Here is a 24,464-nt window from a genome sequence, read left to right as displayed (position 1 = left end):
TTTGCCAAAGTGCCCTTTTGTGTTAATCAGACAGGGTTTTTTGTACAGGATGCTTTTTGACATCTGTCACAGAGAGACGCTTTAACCCTACCATGTCCACAGGGCCTAGATTCTGGTACCTGCTGTCTGTTGAACAACAATTAGACAAACTGAAAAGGCTATGATGTTTGGTTCTTTGGTTAAGAATACAAAATCGGTGCAATTGCTGTGTCCTAGAACATGTGCATTTGCATTAGATTGCATTTTTGCAAGCTAAAGCAGCTTTCTGAATGTTTAACTAGCTCTACCCTGATATTACTGATAAAATTGTAGGCCATCAGGAGCCCAGTCACTTCATATAGGCCTTTATATAGAGCCTTTTGTGTCTGTTATTTACAGAGCTATGACCAACACTTTCATATGTAAAATCTCATACTTATCTGCTCTTAGTCACTCGGTTCTCTGGCTGTATTCACATTTTAATGGATATATGGTGACATTCTGAAACACGCTACTTAGAGAGTCTAAGAAATATAATCTTAAAAGAAAGATTCCATATAAGGAACGTTCAGATTGTTATCTAGTAGATTCAACTGCTTTTAGATGAGTAAAGCATCTTTGAAAGCATTTACTAAGAGATGTAATGATTAAGTAACCTCTGATGTGATGATAATGACTGTTTGCTATGGGACTCTTCATCTAACAGCTTGAACTTATGTAGATTAGAACTATTAATTAAATTGCCTTTCACTTAAAATTACATAATTAATAGGTGCCACTGTACTTTAAAAGTACATTTTGTAAATGAGACAGCAGTTCATGTCTGAATCTCCACTGCATGTCTGAACAATTTCCCCCATGCAAACACTCACACACACATATACACACGGCCGCACGAGAGCGGCTAATCGACTCAGGCTGTGTAATTACTTTAGGGTCGGAGAAGAAAGCTGCATTTTAATAATTAAAGTCTAGCGTATCAGCGCTAAAGCATAATAAAATTGTTTCAAAAATGGGGGATTACATCAGTAAGTCCCTCGGGGCCAGATGTGGGAGCAGGGGAGTGGAGATGGGATTAAAGGGGAAAAATCCTGCGGGCCGGAATGCTGCCTTTTCCATGAGGATTAAGGTCTTGTGTGGAGTCAACATGCTGTAATCCACCGATTAGCTGATATAATCACCTGTAAATACACCTTGACCTGCTCACAGTGCAGGCTGCCAAGCACCGTTGGGCAAGCAGGCAAAGGAGATTCTCACAAAGATGAAAATGAGGAGAGGTTAATTAGTTTGAACCATGCAGGTAGAATAAAGTATAGAACCCTCTAGTCCAAAATCAATGATATATCCTCTTCAATACAGTGGAAAAAGTGACGCATTGAATTTACTTGATTTACTGAAAGTGTGTAGGTAAAATTTATTGTTATTGTGATAAACGACATCATGTTGCTTTCAAGCCTTGCGTGGATATTGTCAGTACTTGAACCCTGTACAACTGCGTGTGTCATCACAAAGACAACATCATTCGTGCAGTTTAAATGGTTTAAGTGCAGTGCAGTATTTAAAACAGTATAGTTTCCTGTACAACCCTGTTTCCAAAAAAGTTGTGACACTGTGCAAAATATAATTAATAAACAGAATGCAATGATGTTCAAATCATTTAAATCCTATATTTAATTGAAAATACTCAAGTCAAATACAAAGACAACATATAAAATGTTGAAACTAAGAAATTTTATTTATTTTTTTTTCATATATACCGAATATTCCAACATTTCGAATTTGATGCCAACAACATGTTCCAAAAAAGTTGAGGCAGGAGCAACAAAAGACCGGTAAAGTTGTGTAATGCTTTAAAAAAAAAAAAAAAACACCTGGAGGAAAATCTCACAACTTATTAGATTAATTGGCAACAGGTCAGTAACATGATTGAGAGAAGCTGAGTCTCTCAAAAGTTAGGATGGGGAGGGGTTTACCATTCTGTGAAAGACTGGCAAATTTGCTTGCAAATAGTGCAACAATTCAAAAACATTTCTCAACAAAAAATGACAAAGAACTTGGAGATTTCATCATCTCTATTACATAATACCATAGAAAAATATCATTCAGAGAATCTAGAGAACTCACTTTATGCAAGGGACACAGGAGAGTATTGGCTGGCCATAATCTTCAGGCCCTCAGGCAGCACTGCTTTATGAACAGATGCAATTCTCTAGTGGAAATCGCTGCATGAGCTCAGGAGCACTTCTGAAAAACACTGTCTGTGAACACAGTTTGTAGCTGCATCCACAAATGCAAGTTAAAACTCTTCCGTGCAAAGAAAAATCAAGTAAATTCAGTGCATCATCTTTTCAGTGTTACCTGATAGATTCACTCTGCAATGGAAAAGCACAGGCTGCATATGAAATACTCAACCAGTGTTCTGTACTCTGTGTCTATGTGCATAGTGAAATACACACGGGACACTGAGAAGTAAAGACTGGTACACTGAGTACTTGAGGCTGTATTTCATTTATGGTTTATATATAGTGTGCTCTGCCTCCTGCTGTCATACACTGAGTTTCCGGTTTACCTTGTGAAGTTATCTTATACCTTGTTATTTACACTCGCTTTATTGATTTTCCAAGTGAACATACTGTAAGTTATGACATCTGTGGCAGTAGTGGTCTCCTCCTGGAGATCTGCTGTCCTGTATAGTTTAGTTCCAACTTGGATCTAACATACTCCCGCCCCTCCGCCCCTTTCCCCCCACTCCCCCACTCCACCACTTTATGTTATATTAGTGCAGTGTTACACAACCCTGGTCCTGGAGGCCCACTGCAAGGCATTGGGCCTTCAGGACCAGGGTTGTGTAACACTGTATTACTACATCTGATCCAGCCAATCAAGTTAATTAGCTGAGCAGATGTGGCAGATCATGCTTGGAACTAGATTCTGTAAGAAGGTAGAACTCCAGGACCAGGGTTGGTGACAGCTGCTGTACAGAGAACACACTTCTGCATATTTAATGCACAATTACTCTTTATTTGCTGTTCTCTGTAGGAGGATATATTAGAGGATGTGTTAACTTTTTTCACTTAGAAAATCAGCAAAATGTAGGTGTTCAAACGTTTGTGTACTGTACTGTATATGGTTGGCGTTTCTGCTGAAATGGCCCACAGCCAGGTACGGTGTACTTATTAAACTGACCAAGCAGACTAATTATTTAGGGTATAAATGAATACTGATGAAATACACAAGACACTGCAAAGTGAAAAGGCTGTAATTTATTTGTCTGTTCTACTATAGTATATGCTTTGAATTAGACTCAACCCATAAAGGTATTACAGAACCTCTATGACTTTTTCTTGACCTGTTGATAAGTGACCAGGTCAGTAGTAAACCGTGGAACTGTGGGAGCTGAAAAGCAACCAAATAAGGACATTTATTGTAGGTTCCCCCTTCAGGGTGTTTAGAAGTGAGGCACTGTTGATATTACACAGCAAACGTTATTTTACACACTCCACCAACTGTCCAGTGTTTGACTTTCCCTCAAGCTAAATAACCCAGTATTATTGGTGTTATTACAGGTCAATAGGTGTGCAAACACTTTGGTGTGTTTACATAGGCTTTGTATAGCGATTACCTGTCCCATGTGTAGCTTACACCATTAATCAGCACTCTTACCTGGAGTGGGTGAACGAATAAATCGATCTGCTTCTCATGGCTAATATTATTAGCTCCTCTGTGTAGTAACAGTACTCTCATTTTACCTTTATGTTTCCAGTTATCCAAGTCATTTAACTGTCTAGTAGTAGTAAGTCGAGGATATAGCACTTTAAATTAATGTGTATAAGAGTCAGGCCTGGATCATCCTGTGGGTTTTATAGATGCGCACTCAGGGGCCTGGGCCTCTAGGGGGCCACCACAAGTAAAAATGAGAAAATCTCCACATTTTTAGAACTTCAGCTACTGTCCCTACTGTCATCTACTGAGAATGAGTCATGTGGAAGGTGGTCACAGAGCGGTCCCAGGTTCAGAAGGTGAAAGGCTGTTATGACAGCTGTTGATAGTAATATTCATAAAGCTCTGAGAATCTGACACTTGTGTTGCAATACTGTGACATAAGGCAGGTAGGTGACTCATGGTATTGAGCCAGTTGCCCATTACTTTTGATGGAGCACATTATTTAATTCATGTTATTTCAATTTGGCTGTAAAAAGCTGAAATTGGCCATAAGACTTGATGATTGGTGAGCCCACTGCTCTACACCTTTAATTCCCTTCTGTCTGCAGAACTTGAAGGTCTGTCAGGTATACAGTCAATATACCCTAATAGGGCAAACACTGCATGTCAGCATATGCTATTTGCAAGACTGTGTCCACCACAATTTCAAGATGCCCTCTAGTAGTTAAAAACAGGATAGCAGAGCAATACTTGTTCTATTAACTCACTCATATTCATATACATATACACACACACACACACACACACACATACATATACAGTGGTGCTTGAAAGTTCGTGAAACCTTTAGAATTTTCTATATTTCTGCATAAAAATGACCTAAGACATCATCAGATTTTCACACAAGTCCTAAAAGTAGATAAGGCGAAGGAAAATGATCCAATATTGCATATTTGTGAGTGGCAAAAGTTTGTGAACCTGTAGGATTAGCAGTTAATTTGAAGGTGACATTGGAGTCAGGTGTTTTCGATCAATGGGATTACAATCAGGTGTGAGTGGACACCCTGTTTTATTTAAAGAACAGGGATATATTAAAGTCTGCTCTTCATAACACATGTTTATGAAAGTGTATCATGGGCCGAACAAAGGAGATTTCTGAGGACCTCAGAAAAAGAGTTGTTGATGCTCATCAGGCTGGATCTCTAAAGAGTTTGGACTCCACCAATCCACAGTCAGACAGATTGTGTACAAATCAAGGAAATTCAAGACCATTGTTTCCCTCCCCAGGAGTGCTCGACCAATAGACATCACTCCAAGAGCAAGACGTATAATAGTCAGCGAGGTCACAAAGGACCCAAAGGTGTGTGCATAGTAAGTCTTACAGTGGCAAAGTCTAGCTTCGGTCTTATGTCTGTCATGAATCTTTTCACTGTAACATTAATGTAAACTACAAATGTGTATTATAAATCCACTTTTCAGAGTGGGTTATGAAGTCCTTACATTGTACTGAAGTGCACAGACATTAAACAGACTGCTGAACGTATTGTAAGATGTCTTTTATTGTGTAAGACACTTAAAGAACGAATCAAAGTTATTTTGGTTCTTAGCATTTTTTTTTTACCTTCTAGCAAATTTGACAGACGAATGACAACAAATTAACAAATTAAGACTACAAAACAACAAAAATATTACAGTCATGAAATAAACAATACATTTACAAACCATATTTCATATATAAAACAAAGCAAGCTTAATAAATATGACAAACACAAAAAATAGAAGTAAACAAGTAATGCACAATATTAATTTTGGGCAACTTTCCAAAAAGTACATTTAGGAGGATTTGGTTTTAGTAGATCAGGAAGAATTTTGCTTTAACGCCTTTAAACAGTATTAGTAACACAACTCAATTGTCAGACATCAGGCAAACCCTAGTCTAAACCCAAATCCTGTAAGGTGTTCAGTGTGAGCTCTGAAGGCATGGTTACTAATAAGTGCTGATCTAAGATCAGGCTATTTTCCTTAAATCCTCAAACCGAACCACGTACTGAGCTGATCGTAGGTCCACAGTTTTGTCTTGAGCTCCATAGGAAAATCAAGACTCCTCCCACTAATGCTAAAGCTGTTCACTGTAAAACCCAGCAGTGTTCTTCAGTTAAAGCTAGTCAATTACATTAAGTCCTCATAAAGCAGTTCCATTCCACTTCATGTATGGCAATCCAAGCAATCTTTACTTACATTTGGTTGTTATTTCATGTCACCCCAGCTTTTTTATGTTTTATTAAAGGGGTCCTTACAATCAAGCACTAGACTGCATTAGCTCTACCACACACACACAAACACAGATTAAGTAATCACTGCTGCTTTAAACATCAATGTAATTAATACTGGTCCTATTTTTTTTTTTAAACGTAGCCTCTATTTAGCAGCTACTCAAGTCATCTAGCGTGTCACCCGAGGAAGATATTCAAAGAGTCATTATTTTGGTTCAGCCTGTAGTCAACATATAGTGCACATTCATACTCAGAAACATGTACCATTCAATCACACAGACATGATATTCGTAGACGTTAACTTACACTCACACAACCAGAAACATACAAACACTTTGTACAAAGTAATACAGTCATCATGTGAACCGCTTTACTGGTTATGCCTCTTTAACAACAGACAACACTTTACTTTGAATCCTCCAACATAACACTGACAAACATGTTTAAACATGTCTTACGCTGTCATTAGTAGTCATAACAGATTTTATTCAGTAAATTATTCAGTAAATTGTCATGTCATCATTATAAAACAAAAGACGTTATAATTGTTAATGTCCTGAAAGTTTATGTCAGTGGCTGATTTTTTGCTAAATGTATTCTAGTTGATCATCACAACATCAAACACAGTGGGGGAAAAAAAGGACTGGCAGCAGGTGTGTTAATTAACAGTAAAAGTATGTTTTCTTAATGATGGTAGCAATCTGTAAAATTACAGTGTTGTCATTTCTTATAAATACTGCCTTTTACTGTTTCACTACTTCAGCTAGATATTCTCAAATACAGTAATTTACCATAATAATAACAACAGTAATAACTTGTCTGGTTTCTTTGTGTATGTAATCTTTTTTTATGACCACTGACCATTAAATATTACAGTATTTTGCCAGCGATTTTTTTAACAATGTATGTCATTTCAATTTACAGTAATGTTAACAAGACCCGGCTATATTACTGGACAAAATCTGTTATGACAGCATATCACATCTGCCACCACATGTTTATGACACAGTTATGTGAATGTTAAACTGGGTTCAAGTAAAGTGCTACCAAACAATCACATTAATTGTGCAACTGTAGAGTCTGAGTTCTGCTCTCCAGGCCTAAACAGATGCAGACCGTCTCCACATGACCACAACGTATGGGTGGCATTTGAAGGGACGATACCGTGAACCGCAGAAAAGTGATCTGAGGTCTAGCTTGAGAGGAGACTCTGTTAGAGGGTGTGAAACTGTGGGTGTAATGAAATGCCAAAGGAGAACATTAAATGAAAAGTAACAAACAAAAGGAATACTGAAGTGAACGTGTATCCGATTTTTTTTTTTTTTTTTTTTTTTACGCTCTCCTCAAAGGAAGTGGACGTTCAGGGAAATCCAAGGTGCCGCGGGTTTAACTGCATGTTCTGTGAGTTTCTAATTCATCCAAATTCAATTCAGTTCATTTCCATCCAATACTTCCTCAGCTCCAAGTGCACAATTGAGGCAGATCTGCTCAAACTGCTGCCTCATTCACTTTCCTTAGAGCTCCCCCTCTTGGTCAGGATCTGTTATTCCCTTAAAGCTTAGCTTCCCCCACTTCAAAAGCTACTTGTGGCACAAAGTGCAAACTGTTTTCGAGCATGTGCCTTTCCCTCTCTGGTACAGGAAGAGTGCAGAGCGGCTCGGCGGAGAAGGGATGATGACTCCGTGCTGGAGAGGGAGAGGAGAGGCCTGAGAGACATGCTCATTGCTTAGAGTACATACAGGTGGCGAGGATTTCAATCCTACTATGGGAACCCAGTGACACTGGCATCTGCTGGAATGGCCAAGTCTACACTTCCCTACAGAAAGTCCAGAAAGAGACAGTCAGTTAGACAGTTAGCTGAAAGTCAGTTATTGGGTCTTTAAAAGACCCAAGATCTTCGCTTCCTATCCCCCCCCTCACCAACATCTCACACCTAATACCTGTAGGCTGAATGTGAGGACGTGATATGTTAAATGTGTTCATAGCTGTGACATCATGTCTGTAATGAATTAAACACAGTATTTTTTAAACTTTAATAATAGTTGATTATAGTTTAAGTTAGCAGATCTAAACCTTTTTTTCAAAAAGCAAGGAAAATTCAGCTTTTCCAATTTTTTCAGACAGCACCTTTATAATGAGAATGATGTGACAGTTCATTAGAATTGAGACTCAGACAGACTACTTACGAGGCAGTGAGTGTAGAGTTGAGCACCAGTGTGGTGCGTATTCTGTACAGCTGTGCCAGCGTGAGCTTCTTGTGCTGCTGTGACTTTTTTCCACTGTGTGCCTCCTCCTCTGATGCTCTAGGGGGCTCCAACTCTCCATCTGAGCCACTGCAGCTCTGGCCCTTGCTCTCACTGTCTTGGGACTGCTGTGACTTGACGCGCCTCAACGTGTCCTTAAGCATGTAGGCAGGCAGGCTGTAGGACAGACGATCACTCTCCGCCCTTTCTCTGCCTGTCCGGTGAGGTGACGTGTCAGGGGGGGTCAGTTCAGTCAAGCTTCTGCTGTAGGCTAGACCCTCAGTCATTTTGGACCTCCGGTGGGTGTCAGAGACCTCAGGCTGCATAGAACATTTTCTTTGTTAATTGTTATTGCAACTTTAAGCATTTGAAAGGCTACAATAGGCAAATGAGCCTTCAAACTAATTGTTCATGTGCTGTGAGGAATCTGTGTGATCAATTAAGTAGGGCAGGCTGTGCAGGTTGACATATCAATATGCTTTTTCTAAGCATAATGGAATAAAATCTGTTCACAAATTTTTAATAGGAGTTCTATTGTAATGTGGGATCACTGTTCCATAAACATTGTGATATCGCATTGTGAAATTGTATTTCTGCTGATTGCTCACCAAGAAATGTAAATAGTTCTGGTCCAAAATAATGGATAACAATTTACATTAAAAGCTATCAATTACTTCAGGGCCACATAAAAGAAGAAACAAAATGGTAGGGTCAAAACATAAGCATAATAACACCACCGAAAGACTTCCGTGGTTATTTCTGTTTATGAGCCAATGCACTTATCAATCCATTAGCAAACATGTGCAAGCTTATCTAATGGTGTTACATCAGTGGCTCAATATTCCACTTTCTCCCGAAAATTTAGATCATTTAGTTTAAAAGTAGAGCAACAAATATGGTGTTGCTAAGAAACACTAGAAGTCAATGGTCACCCAAAAAATTGCCTCAATCTGCTCTAACTCCATCCAGATCTGCATTAAGGTCAGGTGTGTGTTTTTGGATATACTGTAACAAAATTTCACCATAAACTGTAATCTAGCATCCATATGCCTGTGTGACGTGCATGCACGTGAAGGGGACAGTTCACAGCAAGTCATACTGTGCACTAAACCACATCAATAAGTCTGTGCAACCTTAATGCAGATCATACAGAAAAGATTCAGGTGCCTATGGACTTCTAGTGTTTGTTAGCACTGTTATCTTAGTACATGCACCCAACATGTCTTTGCTGGTCTGGGGCAAGTGGAAAACTGTAAATCTGATTTTTTACTGAACCATTTTTACCGTTGCAGTCTGGGCCATGCTGTGCCTGCTCTCGTCATGGACACGCTGCAACAGGTTGTCTTCAGACCGGCACTTGAATGCCATCTTCTGCAGGCTCTGAACACGGAAATGGACCGGTGGCCGCCGCCTGGGCTTTTGCCGGTGGGCCACTGAAAGCCGAGAGCCAAAGGAACTCCCATCGTCTTCCTCTTCTGCTTCGGCCTCTCCTTCTTCTTGAGCAGTCACATCCGCTGCCTGAGCGGTCCCCCCGTCCTCATTTGCCTTTCCTTCATCTCCCGCAGTCTCAGGTTCTATGTCCTCCTCTGTGCTTTCCCCTTCGCTGGCGGCTGCCCGGCTGTGCAGCTCCAGAAGCGACTCGGGTGAGAGCGTGCCGTAGGCACTGTCCATGGAGAGAGAGCGGCATTGTGGGTCCGACTCAGAGCCCTCCAGAGTGACAGCCTCCACAGCACCTGGGACCTGCTGGGGTTCAGAAATGCTGGGGAAAGTTGATGGGGCTTCATCAGTGGCCCCCCCAGGATCAGATTGCAGAGCAGGAGGGTGTGAGGATGCTTCAGAGTCCTCCATTTCCACCACGGACAGTGTTTCTGTTGAGCCGTCTGAGTTTCTGGGGGAAAATGGAGTATATGTAAGTGCATGTATAACAACAAAGATTATATATTATTTATATCATACATACATCTTCCTTTGCATTGTATCAAAAGTTCATTATAATAAAAGTTACATTCACTTCTAATACAAGTTAGGAAGTTTTTTTTCCTTCTCCTGTAAGTTTACCATTTAGGAAATACACAATTTTGTTGTGACAGCAATGACGTGTAAGTGCTGATCTAGTAACAGGACCAATTGATATATTGCACTGCAGTTCAGCGAAACACTTTGACAACTGTTGGCCACTTTGCAGGCATGTTGTTCTAAGTTAGCTCTAAGCTATTTAAAAAAAAAAAAAAAAAAAAGACAAGACGTTTTCAACATCCATTAAATGGAAAAAAAATTGTGTGCAAGACCTTGACTCTGTAAAGTTTCAAACAGATGAACACAAGCATACCCTGCATTATACGGTTCCTTGTTCCTGAGGCGTGGGGAGCTGGCCGTGGAGTTAGCAGTGGAGTTGGCTGTGGAGTTGGCAGTGGAGTTACAGCTCTCCTCTCCTCCTTCATCCTCCTCTTCCTCCTCTAGTCTCTGTTTCAGTCCAGCTTGCCGGCGACGGGCCTCTTCTGAGCGCAGTCGCTGGAGCTTTTTCTGAAAAACAAACACATCCACAATCAGGAAATCTGTAATTTATCTCCTTATCTAATCTAATTCTCAACAATAATAGCACTTAATTTGCAAAGAAAACACATAAGCTGTTATAATGGAGGTCTATGGAGTTCAGTGGTTGAAAGCACAAACCTGCACACTGCAAATTGTATCTATCCAGCTTCGCCCCTGGGAGGTGCTGTTGGCCTGGAAAGAGTAGGCAGCCACAGCACTTTTGAACTCATTGAGGTAGATGAGGACAAAAGAGCCTAAGAGGAGACACAAACAATAGGGAATTAATTACACAATCAAAACATTTACATCTAAATCAGCAGAATTGATCCATCTGAATATTAATATTTTGACCCCAAGTAAAAGATCTGCACACATTCCAAATCTATTTAAGTGATTAACCATCTTGAATGAAGTAATTCTGGCTGTTTGAGTTTTTGGTTACACTTCACTTGAAGGTTTTTGACATTGGGACTACATGCAGAAATACTGAACAATGTATTTACAAAGCAAAACACACACACACACACACACACACACACACACACACACACACACACACACAAACACAGACCAGCCAATTCACTAAGTACACAACCACCTAGTTTCTAAACTCTTAGTCCATTTCATCAGCTTCACTTATAGTGCAGGTGCACTTTGTAGTTCTACAATTACAGACTGTGCATACTCTGTTGGTTCCCTTTTATCCTCTACTTCAATGGTCAGGACCCCCATATGACCATGACAGAGCAGGTATTACGTGGGTGCTTGATTATTCTCAGTGACACTGACGTGGTGGTGCCGTGTTGGTGTATGTTGCATTGGTACAAGTGGTTCAAACACAGCGGTGCTGCTGAAGTTTTTGAACACCCCAGTGTCACTGCAGACCTGAGAATAGCCCACCAACCAAAAATATCCTGTCAACAGTGTCCTGTGGGCAGTGTTCACTGAGGGCTAGAGGATGAGTAACAAAAAACCGTACATGTTATACAACAGATGAACTGGTGTCTCTGACTCTGCATCTGCAAAGTGGACAAACAAAGTAGGTGTTTCTAATAGAGTGGACAGTGCAGCGCTAAGAAAGAATCACCACTCAAAGAAAACCTGCTCTATGGTGGTCCTGTGGGGGTGCCGACCATTGAAGAACAGGGCAAAAGGGGGCCAACAACTCCATTTATAGTTTGACATCATGTGAAAATACATGTTATCCTTTACATTGTATGTAAATTTAATGATGAATGGACTGCAAGAAATGACCCGAAATGAATTGGCTACATGTCTGGTTCCATTAGCTTGCATTAACAGTGATGTAGGATTTTCCTTCACCTGTAAAGTTCTCACTTTGGATTTTGATTTCTTCCGATATACGTACATACACGTATATATACTAACCTGGGTCTTTGAGCTCCTTGCACACAACATTATGAATGAGCAGGGGCTGTCTGATCACTTTCACTTTCTCTAAGCGCTTCACTGGCTTAGTGATGAGCAGGAGGTCAGTGAATAAGAAGCAGTAGACGTCCATCTGAAGAGCACACACAAGGAAGATCAATGTGAGCGTACATTGTTTTCAAACCTTTAGGTATCAGGATTAGAGAGATATGTAATTTAGGAGTGTTAAACCCAGGTCCCTGAATGCTGCAGTCCTGTAGAGTTTTTGTTTTCCCCCTTCTAACATGCTAAATTCAACTCAAGGCCTTGCTAATTAGCTCATGAGCTGAATCAGGTGCGTTCAATACAGCAAGATGCTAAATTAAACTGCAGAGCTGCGGTCCTCCAGGACTAGAGTCTCACACTCCTGATTTAAAGGATCCGTACAACTCCTAACATAGTCTTGCTCACCCTGCTGTCTTTGCCATCTTTCATACGAAGTACCCCCTCCAGGTGGAGCTGTCTGGTCTCCTCAGGAGAGGTGTCGATCATAGGAGCTGTCAGGTCAATGTGGTTAAACTCTCTCAGTGCCTGAGAAAAAGAGAGACAGAAGAACAATTTCAATGTAGCTAACAAGCAACAGGTAGTGGAAGCTTAAACCAAACACATTAACACTGTCTAAAACCATCACAAGCCCCAAATTCTCAAGCATACTTTCTTCTGTGGTTTCTGACAATGTCATATCGCTATCTATATATAATCACCATGAAGACCTTTGTGTAAATTAGATTTTTGCTGAATAAATGAATAACAATATCTCATTCCCATATCACGTTCCATTCAAGTCGTGTTTATTGGAACCAGAGACAAATACAATTTCTCAAAAGGACTGAGTGCTTACCCTCTCCACCTCCTCACTGCCTCCTTCCACAGCTTCGTAGCTCTCTACTCGGGCCGAAATAGCCGCCAGCTTCTGCTGCTCCTGCCTCTGCTGCATCTGAGAGTCCACACTGTTGATGAAGCTTTCCACACATGCCACCTGAGCAGAAAACGCACACTCCATCATCTCTATTCACAAAGCCAAAAGAGCCTCCATTCATTTCTTATCCATTTATGCACTGTATTTAATTGGATGCGTACCATGTTGAGAAGAGCATCTCTGGCTGCAGTGTCGTCCGTTTTCTTCAGGATGGTTTTGAGCAGCAATGGGTATTTGGTAAGTCTTTGGTGTGGCTTCACCAGCATGTCAGCCAGCTTCAGCCTGTTACACTGCTTGTTGGCCTCAGCCCACTGCAAACAGAAGGGAGACACTGAACTGAATCTACAGCTTGTACAGGCCATAAAATCAAACCCTTGGAAGGTGATCATTAAAACTTCCTTATCTGTAAATACCATGAATTATGTAGTACAATGAAAGTAATATGTAAGTTTATGAGAGTGAGAAACTGTAGTATACCCTAGAGTTTAAAGAGTTAAAAAAACTGGTTGTGACTAGAACTGCACAATACATTGTTTGTTAATCTTTACCGCAATACTGAGCTTCGCAATCCTTAATATTGCAAAAGGCTGCAACACTACTGTGTATTGTGAATATCCTGCACAACCTCGGACTTTCCAATGTTTTTGTGAGTGATTCAAGAATCAAGAGAGACACATGACCCAACAAACATAGTAATTTAGGTCAAGACCTTTAATCAGCTGACATGAAGGCTTTGTGTTTTTCATATATCCTGAGGCATATTGCAATTGTCATATTCAGTAACATGATCACAATATGGCTTTTTGTTTTTAAGCCCTGACACTGTAACTTTAAATTGCATGAACAAGCAGAGCTTAACCACTTCTCACAGTAGCCATAAAATACATTTCTGCCCATTTTAAAGGTCCCTCAGTTGTATGACACTTATTTTGTCTTCGGTAACATTGATGTAATATTTCACTGGAAACAAACTGATTGTCATAGGTGTGCAAGAAAGTCAACATTTACAAAAGTGTTTTTTATTGTTTTACATGAAGAAAGCAGCGGCTGGGCTGTGTGTCTTATTGTGAAGCCAGCACGGGATTCTCAGCCCTCCCCTTTCGCCCCTCATTGCTCATTAGCAGCTCAACACAGAGCAATATTTCACAAACAGAGAGCCAACAGTGTCCCGGTTAATCTGATTGTTTAATTTTATTAGACTATGTTTATTAAAATGTCTGAGTCGATTCCCGTTTCGGCAGCAGAATGGCCACTAGGGGAGCTGCTGAAGGAGGTTAAACCTTTTGAGGTGTGAGAACTCACCGTGATGTAGATTTTAAAGAGCTCATTGTCTCTCAGCTGTGTGCGCATGTATTCCATGCAGCTCTCCTCCTCCATGCAGTACCGTAGGTAGGGCTGGAACCTGGATGCAAACTGCACAGAGAACACAATTAGAGTTAATAACAGCACCAGAGTTATTGTATATGCAGTCAAACAGTACAAAGAGGAAAAAACAAACTATTTTCTTGTAGACTACATACAGCGTAATATACACTGCCCTTAAAAAAGTTAGAGGACATCTAGCTTTTTAAAATATTTTAATCAAGTGAGCCTCAACCCCAATTCCAATGAAGTTGGGACGTTGTGTAAAACATAAATAAAAACAGAATACGATGATTTGCAAATCCTTTTCAACCTATATTCAGTTGAATACACTAGAAAGACAAGATATTTAATTGTTTTTTGCAACCATTCACTCATTTTGAATTTGATGCCTGCAACACGTTCCAAAGAAGTTGGGACAGGGGCATGTTTACCACTGTGTTACATCACCTTTCCTTTCAACAACTCTCAATAAGCGTTTGGGAACTGAGGACACTAATTGTTGAAGCTTTGTAGGTGGAATTCTTTCCCATTCCTGCTTGATGTACAACTTCGTCCCTGAAAAAGACGTTGCTTGGATGGCAGCAGATGTTGCTCCAAAACCTGTATGTACCTTTCAGCATTAATGGTGCCTTCACAGATGTGCAAGTTACCCATGCCATGGGCACTAACACACCCCCACACTATCAGAGATGCTGGCTTCTGAACTTTGCACTGATAACAACCCGCACAGTCCTTTTCCTCTTTGGCCCGGAGGACATGACGTCCATGATTTCCAAAAACAATCAGACCACAGGGCACTTTTCCACTTTGCGTCAGTCCATCCCAGATGAGCTCAGCCCAGAGAAGCCGGCGGTGTTGATATATTGCTTTCGCTTTGCATGGCAGAGTTTTAACTTGCACTTGTAGATGGAGCGACGAACTGTGTTCACTGACAGTGGTTTTCTGAAGTGTTCCCGAGCCCATGTGATAATATCCGTTACAGAATGATGTCGATTTTTAATGCCGTGCCGCCTGAGGGATTGAAGGTCATGGGCATTCAATGTTGGTTTTCTGCCTTGCCGCTTACTTCCAGAGATTTCTCCAGATTCTCTGAAGCTTTTGATGATATTATGGACTGTAGATGATGAAATCCCTAAATTCCTTGCAATTGCACGTTGAGAAACGTTGTTCTTAAACTGTTGGACTATTTGCTCACGCAGTGGTTCACAAAGTGGTGAACCTCGCCCCATCCTTGCTTGTGAACTACTGAGCCTTTCAGGAATGCTCCCTTTATACCCAATCATGACAGTCACCTGTTTCCAATTAACCTGTTCACCTGTGGAATGTTCCAAACAGGTGTTTTTTGAGCATTCCTCAACTTTCCCAGTCTTTTGTTGCCCCTGTCCCAACTTCTTTGGAACATGTTGCAGGCATCAAATTCAAAATGAGTGAATATTTGCAAATAAATGTTTAAGATATTTAATACATACAAGATATTTAAAGTTCAAACAGATAAAGGTTTATCTGTTTGAACATTAAATATCTTGTCTTTGTAGTGTATTCAATTGAATATACACTGAAGAAGCTAGAGAAGCATCTAATACAAACACTACATTGGGAATAACAACATACTCTATGTATTTTAACCCTGTTATAATGTCAGCATTCATCAGCATTTTGCTTTTTTGTGCTGAGAATAACTGATCTTTACTTAGTAAATAAAAGAAAATTAGACATTAAAAAGTCTCCAAACCTTTGACATGGAGTGTATACCATGTGCTGTATGTGTTACAGTTAATACTCACTGTTTGGAAGCCCAGTAGCATGTCAGTTGGGTCCAGCAGGCTCCGATCCCTCCGTGCTCGGTCCAGCATTGGCAGCATGACCTGACCCCACAAAGCCGTGTGCACCAGCACCAGATCCTGGATGTTGCTGAAGAGCTTGGCTGGTTCCACCTCACCCAGCAACCCACACTCCTGTAGGTTCAGCAGGCCGCAAAGAAAAAGCTACACAAAAGATCACAAAAACAGTCTCAGCATGGACCTCCACTAGGGGGACCACTTCAGTACATTATACAAATCACAAGGAAAAAAAACTCTGGCTTGGAATTTCACATGGATCTCAGACACGTTCAACCACATCATTACATTACTGATGCTGATTATGGTGTATTGCTTTACAGAGGGCATGAACAGAGCTGATAAAGGACAAATGAGTGGAACAGAAATCTCTAAAGACAGATGAAGAAGGACCTACATCAGTGATAACCCTGAGCTTCTTGATATATGTTGCTTCGGTGTGAAGCAGTTCCCATATCGCCTCCTGCTGGTGGAACTGTCGCCTGCTCAGAGTCTGCAAAACATTACATCAATAAACCCAGTCAATAACAAGAGATACACAAACCAGTATCGTTGTATTAAAAAGACAGTACTATAGAATGCTGAAATTAATCCAAAGCAATTAACATAACAGTTGATGTAGTAATTGCAGGTGTATATACACTGCTCAAAAAAATAAAGGGAAGACTTAAACAACACAATATTACTCCAAGTAAATCAAACTTCTGTGAAATCAAAACTGTCCACTTAGGAAGCAGCACTGATTGACAATCAATTTCACAGCTCTTGTGCAAATGGAATAGACAACAGGTGGAAATTATTGGCGATTAGCAAGACACACTCAATAAAGGAGTGGTTCTGCAGGTGGGGACCACAGACCACTTCTCAGTACCTTTCTGCTTTCTGGCTGATGTTTTGGTCACTTTTGAATGTTGGTGCTGCTTTCACACTCGTGGTAGCATGAGACGGACTCTACAACCCACACAAGTGGCTCAGGTAGTATAGCTCATCCAGGATGGCACATCAATGCGAGCTGTGGCAAGAAGGTTTGCTGTGTCTGTCAGCGTAGTGTCCAGAGGCTGGAGGCGCTACCAGGAGACAGGCCAGTACACCAGGAGACGTGGAGGAGGCCGTAGGAGGGCAACAGCCCAGCAGCAGGACCACTACCACTGCCTCTGTGCAAGGAGCAACAGGAGGAGCACTGCCAGAGCCCTGCAAAATGACCTTCAGCAGGCCACAAATGTGTATGTGTCTGCACAAACGGTTAGAAACTGACTCCATGAGGATGGTATGAGGGCCCGATGTCCAACGTGCAGAACGCTTGCCATTTGTCAGAGAACACCAGGATTGGCAAATTCGCCACTGGCGCCCTGTGCTCTTCAAAGATGAAACCAGGTTCACACTGAGCACGTGTGACAGACGTGACAGAGTCTGGAGACGCTGTGGAGAGCGAACTGCTGCCTGCAACATCCTTCAGCATGACCGGTTTGGCAGTGGGTCAGTAATGGTGTGGGCACAGCCCTCCATGTGCTCGCCAGAGGTAGCCTGACTGCCATTAGGTACCGAGATGAGATCCTCAGATCCCTTGTGAGACCATATGCTGGTACGGTTGGCCCTGGGTTCCTCTTAATGCAGGACAATGCTAGACCTCGTGTGGCTGGAGTGTGTCAGCAGTTCCTGCAAGATGAAGGCATTGAAACTATGGACTGGCCCGCCCGTTCCCCAGACCTGAATCCCATTAAGCACATCTGGGACATCATGTCTCGCTCCATCCACCAACGCCACGTTGCACCACAGACTGTCCAGGAGTTGGTGGATGCTTTAGTCCAGGTCTGGGAGGAGATCCCTCAGGAGACCACCCGCCACCTCATCAGGAGCATGCCCAGGCGTTGTAGGGAGGTCGTACAGGCACGTGGAGGCCACACACAACACTGAGCCTCATTTTGACTTGTTTTAAGGACATTACATCAAAGTTGGATCAGTCTGTCGTGTGTTTTTCCACTTTAATTTTGTGTGTGACTCCAAATCCAGGCCTCCATTGGTTAATAAATTTGATTTCCATTGATGATTTTTGTGTGATGTTGTTGTCAGCACATTCAACTTTGTACAGAACAAAGTATTCAATGAGAATATTACATTCATTCAGATCTAGGATGTGTTATTTGAGTGTTCCCTTTATTTTTTTGAGCAGTGTACATGGATGTATTTTCAGATCTATAAAGAAAAAAGCATCAAAACAATTCAAAATAAATCTTACCTGAACCAAATCACTGAGCAGGCAGCTTTACATTCCTCGTCTTTATTATATTTGCACAGTGGTTATGTTTGTGACTGTATGTAACAAAGTGCAAAAGATAGAAAAGGAGAGAGATACCTCTGGGTTCTCCAGTAATTGTTGCCAGCTCTCCTCTAATGTCAGGTTGGGTTCCTCTTCCTCCTCCTCCCAGGAGTCATGGTGGAAGGAGAGCTGGGGAGGTACCTTAGGCAGGCCATGGTAGGTGTACATCTGCAGCCTATTATTCAGCTGCTCTACACGGTCCACCTCCTGCCAGAGACACATACAGAGAGGAGTTATACACTGTATAGGCTAAACAAAAAAAATCTGTCTATGCAATCCATCAAACTTTTCAAACACTAGGGTCCACCTCATTAATGTGTTAAGGCGGCTGACTGTCTGGCTGTTCATAAGAAGACAAAGCCTCTGCGGTTTTACGATCCCTTCAACTCCAGCCCTTCCATTTAACACACTGATAAAATCCAACCCTCCATGACTGTGCTCTTCTGGGGACTTGTGGCTAATTACGCAACTGCCTCGGCTCTGAGAGCCTAAGGTACTTACAAAAACGAGCCGTTTAAACGAACACTCTTGGACAATAGCATGTAGAAACGAAGCCAATAAGCTGACCTAATGTGGTCTGTTGGGTGGGTGGGTGGGTGGGCGTCCATTTGGCCCTGGTTAACCTCTGCTTTGAGGGGGCAGGGGTCTCAGGTCCCACTGGGATATGAGGCCAGTGCCCTGTATGGTCTCTCTGGGCTTGAGCAAAGGCACATGCAAAGACAGTGACAAGGAATAAGCCCAAAGTGACAGATGAGTGACAGCTACTGCCTCAGAACTACTGTCTTCTCACATCTGCTCTAAGACTGTGTATGACCCTCAGAGGAAAACAGGGCAGGAAGCAGTGTCATAAGTGGCCGGGAAGTCTGTAGTGTTTTGATAAAAGAGACACACACGGCACTGCTTGAGTGGAGCCAGAAAAAAAAAAAAAAAAAAAACACAACCAGCAGATTTACGAGAAACTGAAACATCCTCCACCGCTCCTGGAAGTTATCAATCCACATACTGACATGACATCATCTCTTGTTTTACTTTCTGTTCATTATTACTTATCTAGGCTTTCGGGGGAAATTTAGCCTTCAGGAAGGTGGTTCTTTATGTCCTTGGAGTTTCCCGCTAGCTGTGTGGATTCATGAAAATTGTACAGGATTGTGAAATAGTGCTGGCTAGGAATAGGGATGCACCAATATGGGATTGGCGTGCTGAGGCGGATATCTGATACTTTTGATACTACTACTGATACTACTGCCGATGCTGATAGACAAACATTAATAAAATGCAGAGGCTGGGAATACATCTACCTGGATTAACATTACAGAGAAACAGAACAAAGACCCTCCAAAAAAAATTCTCCAAAATGGTAACTTTACAGGACAAAGATCAAACATTTTTAACATGTGATGGAAATTCAACAAGAGTTTTGCCCCCCACCCCTTTGCACTTTGCACCACATCCAGATTCCCTTAGACTACAAAAGTGGATCCTCACCTTGCCAGAGCCAGGGAAGAAGAAGCCACTGAAGCGACTGGCAGTGCGGTTCTTGCGGTTATCGAATCCGGGAGGAATGGCGGGTATAGAAGCCCCATGCTGGGCCAGAGAGTCGGGTGACGGGATGCTGGCATCGCCTAGGAACTCCGTCATGTTCTTTCTCCGACGCGCCTGACCCTATTAGAGAGAGAGAGAGAGAGAGAGAGAGAGAGAGAGAGAGAGAGAGAGAGAGAGAGAGAGAGAGAGAGAGAGAGAGAGAGAGAGAGAGAGAGAGAGAGAGAGAGATTTATGAGGCTGTAATTTTAGGGCCATAAGGAGGCAATAATGATAGTTTACAAACAAGAAATGAAGGGAATTTGCAGTGTTTTGAGAGTGATGACAACATAGAAATTGACATAAACAATGACAAACATTTGTCAGTATAAAACATACTGACAAAAGAATATCAAATGTGCTGCAGGAAATACGGGGATCGAGGACAAAGAGAAAGAAATGCAAACAGAAATAACAATAGTACAAAAGCAACAGGAAGGAGAGAACATGTTAAGCCATAGAGTGGGAATATGCAGAAGAGAGAAATATTCTACTCTTAAGGGGCAATTCAGATGGTGATCAACATATGGTATATGGGAGGGGGTCTAGTAAACATTGACATCAGCCAAGCTACAATATCATAATAGCAGCAATATAGCATCATCCTGGCACGCAGCACAATACGCAAGCTGTGTATATACTGTAATTTCCTCATTACATCACCTTCAGCAGGGAAATTTGGATCCTGAGACAAACTGCCTGTAGTTGCCCATTGTCTTTTGAAGTAGTTTCCTATCAGAGAGCACAGTCATGCGTCATGCACACGTCCAAGTCTTAACCTACTTTATTAGTTCTAGTGAGCTGAACAAACACATGGGACTGTGGTATCTAGCGAAGCAGGGGCCATTGTCAAATTGTCCAATTTCCCAAGTGGCCAGCGAGACGAGCTGTTGACCTCTCTGGAGAGTTTGTGGAATGCCACTGTCCTGAGTGATGTCCTCTACTAATGACTTTTGAACATTCCAATGAGGACTCTGGCAGAGTACAAAACATGAAACCAGCCAAGGTCCAAAACAACACCTTAAGAATGGAATGAGGCTCATTCACATCAAGGCAGCCCGAGTCTAATCCTGCTGATCTTCCATTCTGAATGGTTTACTTCTGAACTTACTCTATCACACCTTATCCAGTTACTCAAAGCCCCTGAGTATTAGAGCCAGGTGAGTTGGCGAGTACTCTCCAGGGCTGCAGATGAAAAGAACCAGACTTGAACATCCTGATTTACATCATGGGACATACATAATGCAAACCTGTTTGCCTACAGTTCCCATACAGCTTGCAGCAAAAATAATAGTAATGAATTGGATCTAAACGATAAATATGGCATCTACCTGTTTAGAGGCCTCAGCAGAACAGCCTCAGCAGCTGTGGTGTTTCAAACCACCTGTACTTAAGTTGTAGAGTGAAGAAATGTTTCCTTAATTTTCAATAAGAATTCTCAGTGAAGGTCTTTCCACAGACCACACTAGTCATTACAAGTCCAGGCATGCTGAAATCTATACTTGGTTAATTCTTTGTCTCAAAAAGACAGACTCATTTGAAACTGTGATTCTTGTCAACCATCTCAGCCAGTGAGAACTTTGGTGGAAGCAAGAGCAATACACAAGCGCCCTGCAAAAACTCCATGCTAAATTTAGACTTGCAGAACTGGGGCGTCAGAGGCGGCAGTGCTGTGGCTTTGATGAGGGGATTTCTGCGGGAACCTGGGGTGAGAGGACGAGGATACAGATGGCAGGAAGATTGCCGACTCCCAAGGAGGACGGAGAGGAAGGACCACTGATGAGCAGTCAAGCATCAATACTCCAGATGTTCCAAACTGTGGTCCTGGAGTAGTAGGTTTTAGAATAGGGAAAAACTAAAATATGCAGGGGAGGGGTACTTCAGGACTTTGCCATATCTGGCTTACTTCATCTGCCCAAGGCACTATGCTGCTTGCTTAAAGACATAATACACCATCACAGTGCACAGTCAACAGATACTGCACCTAATATAGCCACAAAACTATTAAGTGCACTATTTACCAGTCTATTCATTTAGATGAGAAGGAATTTGTCAAATGAAAGAATACAATCATCCAGCTTCATAAAAATCAGAACCATCTGAAAACTGTTCGCAGGCAAGCCAGACGTCAGCAACCAAAGATGAAAGGAAGTTATCTGTCATATCATAACAGTGGGCTACTGTCACAGGATATGGCTGTAATCAGCACTGTACAAGTCCAATGTTTGAACAAGTACAAACTCCAGAGGAACTGAATGACTACTAGTAGACCCAGTAACCAAGAAAATTAGCTATACTCACCATGGAAGCAAGTGGCATTTCAAAAGCGAGGAAGACCATTGTAATCCTTCAACTGGCTTCGCAGAGCCTGGCCCATACCAGAGCCAGCTGTTGCTCTCTCTCAGCCTTCTTGCTTTCACACGCTCTCTCTCACACGGCAACTAATATGTGCGTATTGTGACACAACAGCAGAGGATGGAGGCTCACTTCCCAGCCAAGATGAGGCAAACTGGATCTTTCCAGTTCAAACAGTAACTCGTGTATTTTTTTGTTTTAGATGGGAGCTCCTCAGGGCTCACAAACTGGATCACTTCAGATCTCTGTACGTCTTGTCCTGTAAACGTTCCTCTGCCTGTCCAGCGCTGTGATGTGAAGTGAGCCAACAGAGGCTGCTCGCCTGCATTACTAAGGAGGACTGACCTAACGTCATGGCAACAAGAAGGATCCTATCCCATTGTGTGAGTGCAGGAAGAAAGAGGTGTGGCTAGGGAAAGGCAGAAGGCTAATCTGCATATGTAGGCAGACCCTTGGGACAGCTTTCAAAACCTCAACAAAAGATTTTGGTACATCAGATACGCCAACTGTTTGTTTGGAGACTTGTCTATTGTTTTAACTCCTCGGACAATCACTTTCTCCCTTTCCTCTCCACGTCAAATGGGATTCATTTCTAATTGCAGAGGACCACTGACCTCCCTTAATTAACAAATGCACTTATAGTTGTACTCAGAACACCTGTTTAAATTACATGTGTATTCCATAATAAACAACCTAAATCTGCATGTACTACAAGATGTTGTTACCTCCTGGATTACACAAAGCCATATCTGCCATTTGATCTACTCTGTTACTTCAATAACATGGTTTCTGGATGCTTCTGTTGCGTTTAATTGATATGCAAAGAATGTTATATAACAAGGCAGAACACTTTTACATAGTTTTATTTAGTTTGTGTTGTCTTTTACCCATTTTGAACAAGAAAAACACATTAATAAGAATATTATTAATATACACATGAGTCATGTTTTAACATTACTTTGATTACAGAAGCCAAAAATATAAATAAACATGCTTGTGTTTCTGGTCGGTAAAGGTTTAACAGATCCACTTTAACAGTTTATACGTTGCTATGTGTTAAAATATTGATGTCTAAAGCCTACAGTGTTCTGTTAGCCTGAAAACTACAGGAAATTTGTAAAATGTGATGCTAAGATTGAGAAAAGATTTAAACAGAAGCTTCCTTTTCTTTGGACTCCATACTGGGCTCATCAGTTTCATCTGGTTACAGTTTTCATGAAATATTCCTAATATTCCTAAACTGATAGTCTTCTACAAATTGTATCTAAGGGCTTAAAAAAGACACCTAGTCATAAATGAAAGTAATGAACACACAATCACTAGTATGCAGATTGTGCATACAAGTTTCATGCATAGAAGCTACGGGCATGCAGTTACTGAGTTCATATTAAATATGTATTATGAATGAAACTACATCAAACAACTTCACAGCCTATGATGCCACCTGAGCTTCCCTGCTCTGTAAAAACGAAAGCAAAATTTCTTTGTTTATGTGTATATATACACACATGGGCAGACCATTTCCCAATCTCTCAGAGCCTCTCTCCACAGGGAAATGACCTCTGGGAATCAAGAGGGGGGAAATCCCAAACTACAGCACGCGCTTGAGGCTGATATCAGCACCTAATCTAATGCTTTGCCAGAACATACTGTAGAACTAACATTGTGCATTTTACTCCTCTCTAATGTCAGGGTTCATTGACTTGGAACGACTTCAAGACAAAGATGCACCACTGCTTAAACAAAGCATCAGAGGGTACTTTACGCTGTTGAGGGATGTAGGCACACTAATACCAGCCCAAGTTCCTGTTTTAGTCCATTTGTCCACATATTCACTACATCTCTGAGGAGAACGTACACTGATATTTGCAGCATCTTCTTCAATTACCTGGTAGGTCATGTGAAAACACCACAGTGGACCACTGAGAGCCAAGAAAATGAACTCAACATGCAAGCTGATTTTGTTCTTGG

At 41.6% G+C, this 24,464-nt stretch overlaps 1 protein-coding gene across 10 annotated transcripts in view; it reads right to left on the bottom strand.

Annotated features, from left to right (window-relative positions):
- Positions 1 to 5,183: 5,183 nt before the first annotated feature.
- plekhg5b (pleckstrin homology domain containing, family G (with RhoGef domain) member 5b) overlaps positions 5,184 to 24,464 on the bottom strand; it is a 107,858-nt gene continuing 88,577 nt past the window's right edge. For 7 of the 10 annotated variants that reach the window (XM_017694267.2, XM_017694266.2, XM_037541124.1 and 4 more), the window contains 15 exons: positions 20,802 to 20,870; positions 20,046 to 20,222; positions 18,597 to 18,767; positions 16,641 to 16,736; positions 16,190 to 16,390; positions 14,343 to 14,453; positions 13,202 to 13,351; positions 12,963 to 13,100; positions 12,533 to 12,652; positions 12,083 to 12,215; positions 10,832 to 10,947; positions 10,488 to 10,681; positions 9,443 to 10,046; positions 8,102 to 8,478; positions 5,184 to 7,731 (listed from right to left, as the gene is read on the bottom strand). In XM_017694267.2, the coding sequence (XP_017549756.1) occupies positions 7,722 to 7,731; positions 8,102 to 8,478; positions 9,443 to 10,046; positions 10,488 to 10,681; positions 10,832 to 10,947; positions 12,083 to 12,215; positions 12,533 to 12,652; positions 12,963 to 13,100; positions 13,202 to 13,351; positions 14,343 to 14,453; positions 16,190 to 16,390; positions 16,641 to 16,736; positions 18,597 to 18,767; positions 20,046 to 20,222; positions 20,802 to 20,870 (2,667 nt within the window). In that variant the 3' untranslated portion in view covers positions 5,184 to 7,721. Of the gene's footprint in view, positions 7,732 to 8,097; positions 8,479 to 9,442; positions 10,047 to 10,487; positions 10,682 to 10,831; positions 10,948 to 12,082; positions 12,216 to 12,532; positions 12,653 to 12,962; positions 13,101 to 13,201; positions 13,352 to 14,342; positions 14,454 to 16,189; positions 16,391 to 16,640; positions 16,737 to 18,596; positions 18,768 to 20,045; positions 20,223 to 20,801; positions 20,871 to 24,464 lie in introns of those variants that run through there. The other 3 variants (XM_037541126.1, XM_037541125.1, XM_037541127.1) reach the window with 3 other exon arrangements.

Source organism: Pygocentrus nattereri, chromosome 9, assembly GCF_015220715.1.
Source record: "Pygocentrus nattereri isolate fPygNat1 chromosome 9, fPygNat1.pri, whole genome shotgun sequence".
NCBI classification, from domain to species: Eukaryota; Metazoa; Chordata; class Actinopteri; order Characiformes; family Serrasalmidae; genus Pygocentrus; species Pygocentrus nattereri.
This window is presented reverse-complemented; position numbering and strand designations above follow the sequence as displayed.